General features: G+C 41.0%; 1 protein-coding gene across 1 annotated transcript; it reads left to right on the top strand.

Annotated features, from left to right (window-relative positions):
• Positions 1 to 527: 527 nt before the first annotated feature.
• MRPS27 (mitochondrial ribosomal protein S27) lies at positions 528 to 8,649 on the top strand (the record flags this gene model as incomplete). Its single annotated transcript, XM_009574054.1, has 3 exons — positions 528 to 687; positions 3,932 to 4,087; positions 8,241 to 8,649. Coding segments are annotated over 3 exons (556 nt in total), but the record flags the coding sequence as incomplete, so codon positions are not given.
• Positions 8,650 to 10,387: the final 1,738 nt, after the last annotated feature.

Below are 10,387 nucleotides of genomic sequence, written 5' to 3'. Positions count from 1 at the left end.
AGGAAGCTCCAGCAGAAATAGGGGTGCTAAGCTGTATAGTTAGCCAGAGCGTGTGCTGTTAATACCGTACAGTCTGGCCATGACACATGTGTGAATAGACCCTAAAAGCCACAGAGGTGAGTCCAGAGCCTCAGATTTAGTGCACACGTGCTGCACAGTCAGTCCCTGGAGGTGAAGGAGACATTTGTTTGAGATCTTCAGACATCCTTGCTCAGAGCTGCTGTTACAACTGCCAGACAACCAGAAAATCTGACCACTTTTCCTCTTTTCCATCCGGACAAAATTTATAGGTGAGAGGGGAGGGGGAATGGGGGGGGAACCAGAACCAAATATGTAATAGCCTTGAAGTTGGGCAAAAAGAAGGCACCTTAATAAAATAAGGTAATAGCAGTTCTGTCAGAGCAGCTTTGTAGAAGAGTGTATTGGTTTTACCACAGAAGCCAAGACACCTCCTGTCACTTTTAAAAAACAGAGCCAAACCATACGGATTCCATTAAGACTCAGGTGTTGAAGTACTAACGCTGAAGTTATTTTTTTATCACAGGGAAAGTGGAGTTGAATAAAGGGCTAAGAGCTGTATACAATCTAATGCCACTAATGTGGACACCTGGATACTTGAATAGAGCCTTGCAAGTGATGGAGAACGTGGCTTCATTGTCAGGGGACAGCAAAATCTGCAAAGAAGCTGTAAGTATGAAGGCTGTAACCCGCTGAACAGAGGGAATTTCACACAAGCCAAACTCCAGTAAAACCTGTGAATTCTGTGCCTTTCTAATGAGAAGAGACCCAGCAATATTTCAGAAGTCTTTGGAAGACAGGCGAAGAAGTAATGTTTAGAACAGAACCACTGTTTCAGTTGATGAGCCAGTGATGGTGTCTACTGGCATGTCTTTGGGAGTGAGTGCCTGTTATGCCACAAATCATTTAAGTGTGTTTCCTAAGCCTTCCCCTCCTTATAGAGACACCTGGGTCTGTGTCACAGGAAGCACATGTCTGTGGGGATGGGAAGACACCTTTGTTTCCCAAGCTTTTGAACTCACTCAGTGACATACTTCTTAGCAGTCAGGATGAAATATCACATCTTGTTCCTCTCCCGGCTAAATCCATGTATTCTGTGCCCTCTGAGATGATACTGTCCTCAGTGATACTGGTCCAAAAATGGTACCGAGTGATTTCTAGAAGGGTTGTAGTGCCCTCATTTGGAGAGGGTGGATAGATTCGGTCCGTTTATGAAGTCAGCACTGACTAAGGGACTTGGGGCTTAGGAGTGCTATGGGGCATCGGGCTAATCCTGGAATTGGACAGCTTAGGGGGAGTAACTTAGGAAACCACCACCACATGGGCTGGAGCGTAGAAACAGCACTGAGGTCTCACCTCCTCTTCTTGGAACTCTTTCCTAAAGGTATCTCTGGTGATGGGAGTCTTTCTTTTGGTAGCATCACTACTAGGGTTGCAGTTTCTGCATTTCCCTTGACAAACAAAGGCCAGGGCACTGCTCAGCAGGTTCTCCTGTCTGTTGCTCCACGCTCAGAAGCAGCTCTGTGTAATACTGGACAGTGCAAGGAAGGAAGTGTCACATCTGCCACTGCTACCACTTTGAGTTACCTCTTCGGGTATGTGGTTTTGGAGATTTTTTCCTTACTCCAAGTCTGAAGAACTCAGCCTAATACGCTTGTGATTTTTTTCTGCTTACAAACCCTAGACAAATTAAGGAACTCCTCAGCTTGCTCTGCATTGTAGATGAACACCCTAGTGTTGAAACAAGGCTGCATCTGTCTGTGGTACAACAGGTCCATAGAAGATCCCATCCTTCTGTGTACTGATACTGTACAAATAGTAAACACTAGTAATATCTAGCAATGCATTCTTCTCAGAGACACTTTTTACTTTGTTCAGTGAACAACTAAGAACTTATAAAATAAGGTTATTACTGATTACTCACTAATGCTGCAAGTCTCTCTGTACAAATCCAGTAGTAGAGCCCAAAAAGCAATGACCGTGAGAGCCACACAGAAACTTCTCTGAAGAGATACTTGGCCTCATTTGGATTTTAGGTAACAGTATATAAACAATAGTGCAAGTCACAAAAGTTTCACCAAGCTGAGGACCAAGAGCAGGCATGGATGGTTTGTTATTATCAAAATAATTTTTCTCTAATGCATTTTTGTGACCCCAATGCAGAAAGAAAAACAAGGAAAATATGTTGGTCCATCACAGATTCAGCAGTAGATGTGATGGAAACAACCTCAAGTGCCATAAACCCTTTCTTTCTATAGTATCCTGGACCTTTCCTGGGCAGGACTAGGTTGACCATTATGCAATTCTCATAAATCCATATGAACTGAAAAGTATGGGCCATGTTATAAATCATTGTCCTTGCATGTCTGCACAATCACAGAATTACTTGAGAAAGACATGGTCCTGGTTTTGCAAACTTGGTTCTTTTCCAAAATGTAGTATTATTTTCTGACTGAATAAATTTCATTATCTAAAAGGAAGTTTTCAAATGAACTTTTTTAACTGTGCAGTTTTGGTGTAAACATTTTCAAGTGATTTGCCCAGTCATTATCAGTCACTTATTTTTCTTTCAGGCTTTAAGCTTTCATTCATTTCTGACTAGAAGGGTGTCTCTTTTCTCTCTGCTATTACTATCTTAACAGCATAATAGAAATGCTATTTTAGTATTATGCTATATTGTTTAACTGTGAACAAGCAAGACAAGTTTTGGGTTTTTTCATTGTCTGAGAAAGTCTCTAAATAAGTGTATGTATTTCTAAGCACATAGTTATTATTTCATTGCTTATTTTAACCTGTTTCAGTACTGCTAGTTTAAAGATTACATTTCAATGTCAAGAATGTTATTTCAAATAAGCCTAATTTTTATTCCTTTAGCATTATATACTTATGCTAGCAAAATGAAACTGTAAGCATCAAGATCCCTTTTGCTTGGAGAAAACATCACAGATTCAAAGGTTACATAGAGTTATTTCATCCTACTGATAAACATTCAGAATTAGGATTCATGGAAGGATAACAGCTCTTTGCATTTATAAAAGCTGAACTTTAAAATGCAGGCAACCTGCATCCAGTTATGGAGATCATATTATTCCCAAAACAGCATCATCATCCATAGAGCAGTTCCGTCTTTGTATCAATAATACATACAAAAATAATTTACCAAGTCCTTTAGTGAAGAAGCTAATGCATTCTTTTGATACAACTGCAATTAGATTACGAGAGGGTGGTTCTCTTACTACCTTGAAAGACAAAAGCATGAAGAGAACAGAGGTGTCACAAATTAAAAATATACCTATAACAATATATTATATGCCTACATTTCCATTTTTCCTATTCAATTATCAAACTAATGATAGGAATGAATGTTCTTATTGGTGTACAGGTGATTTCCCTGCTTCTTTTCACCGAAGAGGTGTTGACATGATCTGTTAGGGGGGAGTTATATTATATTATATTGTTCAATTACATTGTTCAATACATTCCATAGTAATACCTTATTCAGATGTATCTGTGATTGTGTATCATGCTAGTGCTGTTATCACTGTGACTACCATTTACCATTAATATTTATGGCCAGATATCATGTCAAGAGGAGACATTAGCCTAATGTCTGACAGACCTGCAAATACCAGTCAGCATCTAAGTCGCAGGGAGTTTTACTGTTGACAGGGGGTGGTGGAGTTGTTCTGTTGTAGGGATTTAATGTCCAGTCTCAAAGGTCCCAAGTACAGTACAAAATTCTTCCAAGAATAAATCCCATTTCCTTTTAGAATTTGGTTTTATTCTTATCGTACACAAATGTCATCTCAAAATACATGGTAACTCATGAAGTTGGTTGTAAACGTGACAGCGGTGTTACTCAGATTGTATTTCCAAACTTTTTATGCTAACAATGATAAATGTGATTGTTCAGATTGATGCTCTGGAGACCATTTTGCAGTCTATTCTTGAAGTAAAACCTGGTCCAGAATCGGCTGAAGAAGTCAAGGAATTAGAGCAGAAGTCACAGTGTGCAGAATCAGAAGAAACAGAGCAGTCTAAAGCACCCAAGTACTACAGCCGATTCAAGGTAAGAGAGTTTCATTTATCTAAATATTCTAAGCTGTAGTAGATCTCCATAACATATACTAGAAAATATATATGCTGGCTTATTATGGCTAGTAGACTGACACTCCTTCAGTGCATCAGGAGTCCCACCTGGCATTTTTGAAACTGATGTCACCTTACATTTTCACTTCTTCAAACAGGAAACAGCAACCTACAAAGACATAAATGCTCAAGGCCACTTGTCTTTTGTCTGTCTGCTGGGATTTTCTCTTCACTTTTCATATATCAAAATGATAAATCCAATCCTGTTCGCAAAAGTGGTATGTCATTAGAGATCCATTATCTGACCTTGTGGGGGCTCTTGCTCAGTAAAATAAATTGTAATAGGCATGAGACAATCGTGAATTTATTGTCCATTTGTGTATGTTATGATTAAGTAGGAATGTTGCATCCTATACTTTCAGTCTGGGGAATTAAGTAAGGCTATAATTATATAAGGCCTCCCTTTTATCTTTAGGTCATCATGCTGATGATAACAATATGAAACACAAACAGTTGTTCATTAGGGCATAGCTATATAATGAGTACATTTTATTTGATCATCTCATAGCTATATAACGAGCTCATTTTATTTTATCACCTCTGATTTGTGCTGTGGTAAAAATCAATACCCCAGGTTGAAACTATAGACTTATAGTTCCAGGAGCAGTACTTTTCCCATAGCCCATCAGTTTCCATTGTTGCTGTCACGACCTTGGACAGTTGTTCTGGATGCGGATTGTTGTTCTTCTAAAGAGATTTCAAAAGTTAAGAGTAGTATCCTATGGTTTCACCTCACATACACACACTTTTCCTTTCTTTAATTTTTATTTACATAAATTATTTGCCACTAATCTTTAAATATTAAACTTGCTTTGTAGGCACTTAGAACTTTTTAATTAAAGTGTTTGGGTGGGTGCTCAGCATGTGATAATTAATGCCTGGATGAATTACAGTGAATTAGGTAAACACAAGTGCCCTTTGAAGGAGGGAGCGAGACATTTTTATGAGTCTCTCATTGTCTATCCATTGTCTAGCCTTGAAGAAAATAATGCAGAGTGCTCAAAACAAGGCCTAAATGTCAAACTGGGGACAGGCTAGTGCCAAGAGGGTAGTTTTCTTCTCACCTCAACTTTTCCACAAGTTCCATAAACCCCAGTTCAGGCATTCCCTGGTGTGGCAGTGAGTGCCCTGACTTTGAGCCAACAATCTACATTTCCAATGCTTAGCTCTAAGCTCTCACCAGAAAAGTCTGAATATAAGAAAGACAAAGCCCTCATGTGAAGTCTAGACATCCAACAGCAATTTATATGTAAATAAGCCACAATTTCTGGTTGTCTGGATGAGAAAAGGAGCTTTCAAGTCAGAATGCCATTTCGGCTAAGCCTGAAAGAGCTCTCAGACTCTTCTCTCATATCCATTAGTTGAACCCCTGGCCACTTATGGGTGTAGTTCACAGGGCAGAGAAGTTCACAAGAAATCCTTACAAGTCTGAGGGAAGGTGGCAGCTCTGAAGCAATCTGGTGATGTTGGCATTCACAGCTGCTGTCCCAGCACAGATCATCTGCCCCTCGTGTGATGGAACTCCAACACAGGATTTGCACTTTTGCTGCTGAAAACACTTTGGTTGCACTTTGTCCAGCCCTGCATTAGCCAGCATGTCCCAGTCTTTCTCCTTGAGCTCAAAACCAATTGCTTCTGTCTCCTGCTTGCCCAGTTCTCTTTCATAAGTCATACACCTGGGTATGCGAGGAAAAGCATGTGGATTTGCTCCAGACATACAGTTCCTGTCTAGAACTGTAGCTTATTCTGCATGGTTTTTATACGCAACTTGGACTCCGTGTCTCATACCAACCTTCAGAACAGCCATTTGTGGAAGTACCTGAAAAAGCCACGGCAGCCTAATAGATACGATGTGTGAGAGGCAGCATGTCCTTCACTTCCACTAAAACAAACAGGACTTGAGGACATTTGGCTCTTTCCAGATAAAGCCTTTAGAGCTGTAATTTAGACTCTCTGTCTGACACTGTCATTTGTGTTGTAATTACCTGTTTTCAGATCCCGTACACTGAGGCTTACTACTCAGTACAGTGTTCCTCAGGCAATTCCTTCCATCTGTGTCAAATGATCAGTGGGCAAGCATTTCATCACATAAATGCTGGGAACACCCTCTCTAAAAGCCATGCTCCTTCTCTAACTGTCTGCATGCAGAGCCCTGGAGACTGTTCATAAAAATCAATGATTTAGCCACTTAAGAATGCGCGCTTTTGGTACCTGCGGGACATAGAGGCTGCTGCTTTCCTAAATTAGTTTCACTAATGTATCACAGCAGAGCAGGGAAGATTCTAGGAGTTCAGTGTTCCCAGTAATGGCTTAGGAGAGAAGTCCTGCTAGTTTCCAGTTTGTTGCCTTTCTCTAGTTCAATTTCATATTGCTTAGGTTCAGTGCATAAACCCCCTTTTCAGCACATCTTTGGTAGTGATTAGTAGGGAGAGTCTAAGGATCTAAACCAGTTATGTTTAAACTGAATATCTAATCTGTAAACATGAGTATAGTTCTCAGGTTCCTGTCCCAGAACCAAGCTGTATGATCTCTTCATGTTTCTCACTGATGCATCATATACTTACTGACATCTCAAACAAAATAGAGATGAACACACCTAAATATTACTGAGTTTGGTTTTAGTCCATTAGCTTCAAAGCCATTGGTTTTGTTTTCATTCTTTATCATAAAATCAAATAACAGACAGAGCCAAATACCCAAGCCCCTCAGACCTGCGTGCCTAGCATTTTAGAGTCTTGAATCTGCTGTCTGTCCACTTCAAACCTTCAAGGGTCGGGCAAAACACAACAAAGCCTGCAGAGAGAAGTGGAGAGGCCTCAGAGGGGACATCATAGTTTCCTGTGTAAGAACAAGGCAGATCCTCAATACAGGAGCTGAGGGGCAGTGCCTTTGCAGATTATTGCCAGAGTGGGCTGGGTTAAGAGGAACACTGGGGGCCAGCAGCACAGCGCATAAGCTTCCAGTGATAACTGGAAGTCCAAATATCTGCATGGCCCCAGAATTGCCGTTTTGTTTGGAGGTGAATGATCCCCACATCTTCTTTCCATCATCCTGCAATGCAGAACAATAGGCTTTATTCAAAGGGCCCAGAAAAGAAGCATGGATGTATCTTTCTTTAGGACATGTACTTACCTTAAACATTTCTGCAGGTGCTAGGCTCAGTAAAATGTTTAATTTAAAAGAACAATCAGGAAGATGTGTTGCTATCTGATGAGTGAGCAAGGGGTAAAGAATCTGCCAGTACCGTGTCTCCTTTCTCCCCCAGGAAACTCCTCCTTGGTTGTGTATCTGCACTTTTAACGCAATTTTTAATCAGATTGTTAGTGAGCCATCAGGCTAAGGATTCCAGAAAGCCAGAAATAGTATCACTGGATGATTCATCATCTTAAGTGAATTAACATTTTTATGCTGCATGAAATCTAGATAAGTAAAGCTCAAGAAATACTGCACAGTTTCTTACTGAAGCTCTGCTCTTAGTTTCAGCGTAGAATATCCCTGAAAAAATACCCCTTGCTTTAGTGCTATTGTACAGTCTGTGTAAGCATAGTCAAGCTTCCGATCACAGTAACTGTTGGGAATAAAAATCATGGGAGTTACTTAGAATACCCTTAGCAAGAGAGCATTTAAAGTGATGTGCATCTGTTTAGAGGGATGCTAATGCATGCAGTGTGGAGCAAATTGTTCAACAGATTTTTAAGGTGAGACACAAAAACAAGGTGTTTAGATTATATTTATTGTAATTGACTGGTCAGCTGATCTTTGTTAATACCAGATAACTGAACTTGGAAAAATAACGAGAATTTCAGTGGTTAATGCAAATTAAACTTCATTGGTTTAGTTCTATTGCTGAAAAAAATTATTCTAGCCGTTAAGCATTTCAAGAAATGGTACCAGCTACCACAGTCAAAACATATTGCTGCGATAAAATAGTTACCTAGCCTGTATAGCCCAGCTAATAGTTAGATTCAAACAGCGATGTATTGGTTCTTACAGGGAAGTATTTTGTGGCTGATTATTTTGTGACTGACTGGCTCTCTCCTTCTCACTCCCCGCCAAATCCCTTTTTATGACAGGAGCTGTACTCTCAGCTGCATTCACTTGGCAAGGTTGAATCTGAAAGCCTGTTAACCCTGACCACCCAACTTGTCAAGGAAAAGCTGCCAGCATGTGAAGTGGAAGACATTGCAAAACATGAGCAGAAGCTAAAGGAGTGGGAGCAAGAACAAGCACTTCTCATTGAGAGAGAAAGAGAGATGAGAGAAAAGGCTAAGCATGAAATGGAAGCTAGGAAGCTAGCTAATGCATCTGCTTAGTGCTGAAACTCAAAGACTACCAAACTGGTATGCATTCCTCTGTCAGTGAACTGAAGTGCTCACCATTATTAATATTTCACTTCAATCCTGCTGTGAATGTGACTATATGTGACTGCTATATGCAAATCAAAACTTTTCCCGTTTTGCCTGTTTCCTGAAGTAAAGCACATGTGGTTTAGAAATCTTCATCCTGTTTATGATATATTTTCCTCCTACCATCAGCTGGGCAGGGGGTGGGGTGAAAGCAGCACAAAGAAACATAGGCATAAGAAGGAGCTTGCCTGTGATGAAAGGTGTAGAGGATCAAAGGAACAAAAGAAGAGGGAAGAATTTCAAACACAAGTTGTTTCAGTAGGGGTTTCTCACAGGGAAGAATGCCTTGGCTACTCTGAACTTCAGACACTAAGAGGATTAACATACATTGATTGCTTTTTTTTTCCCCAATTCATTTGGAAAATTCCGGGTACTATACATGGAGTTGGAAACCTAACTTTAGACTGGTTTTTTTTGAAGAGTTTCAGCCTAGCGAGTTAGCCCTTGTACAGGGACTCAGATGTGGCTTCCCTGTAAGGAAGTTAGAAATTTCTGACTTTACTAGTGCTGCTCTGCTCCATTTTTAATGTCAGTAGAGAAACACACACAATCACCTCGGCACCCACGGAGGAGCCTCATACTGCAGTGCGGTTTCGTTTTATATTCTGGGCGCTGTTTCATGGGGTTTTTGACCTAATTCCCTTCTTGTCTCAGCTGTGTACATGGTCCCATGCCCCGTATTTCAGATCGGTAAAACAATGTAGCTATTCACACAGGGTGCAAGGAAAAGGCAACGGTGGAAAGGATCATAGTGCATTGGTTGTGGGATGCATCAGCATCCATCCCTGCTTACATTCCCTGTCACCACTGAATCTCATCAGCTGCAGCCAGTGAATTTATGCAACTCATGGCAGGGCGAGTTCCTTGAAAACAGGGAGACCCTAGCAACAGCCCTGCTGTATTGCAGCTTGTTATGGCAACAACAGTATTGTCTCACTGATAAGCATTTCCAGTTTTATCATGCAACTGCCTAGTCTTACAGTGATAAAACTCACATCGCAAACTCACTGTAAATCCAGTGAGAACACGCTGCCAATCTGTGAAGTGAACTTGTTTTAAGTGTAGGAAAGCATCTTTCCCACATACACCAAATACCTGTCTTATTCCCAGCAAGTGCACTCAGAGCCTGATTGCTCCTGCACATCCAAGAACTGGCAGTAAGGTCCTTCACCCCATCTTGTCAGCAAGTCCCATAGTTTTGCCTGTACTGCAGTAAGAGAGTGCTGTCTTCAGGTAAGTGGATGATTTTGTGGCTTGGCTTAACTAAACCAGCAGTGGACTTTCCTAGGCAGCTTTTCTCAAGTCTCCTGAAGTTTTTTTCCTCTTTCTTGGTCTAAATGCTTTCTGATGACTAGGAGAAGTTAGGGAGCCTGAAGGGAGAGTAGGAGGCCAAACACACTCTTAAGAACAATTTCCTTAAAACTGGTGGCTTTAAAGAGGTCATCACTCCTAATGCAACCACAGGAGAACGAAGTGTCCCTTCCCTGACCACATATTTCAGTTCTTCAGTATCGGAACATGGGTTGTACCTCCAAAGGTTCACAATTACTCCTGCATGGTGATTCCTTTCTCAGCTTCTTTCTACAGACACCACCTCTCCCTCCTGGGATCTTCTCTACATCACCACAGTTTTAAGACCCTCCTTGCAGACACATGGCCTCTAGCCCCCACAGCTGCTGATCTGTTGCTTATGAGACGTTGTTTGGCTAGGCCACAACAGGGACTGCCACATTTCTCCTTGTTTCTTGTTAGCATCTGTTTCTTGGCAGCACAAGGAGCCTGTTTCTGGTCCCACCTCCACCCTCCCTCACCCT

The sequence above is a fragment of the Fulmarus glacialis genome, unplaced genomic scaffold (assembly GCF_000690835.1).
Source record: "Fulmarus glacialis isolate BGI_N327 unplaced genomic scaffold, ASM69083v1 scaffold42293, whole genome shotgun sequence".
NCBI classification, from domain to species: Eukaryota; Metazoa; Chordata; class Aves; order Procellariiformes; family Procellariidae; genus Fulmarus; species Fulmarus glacialis.
This window is presented reverse-complemented; position numbering and strand designations above follow the sequence as displayed.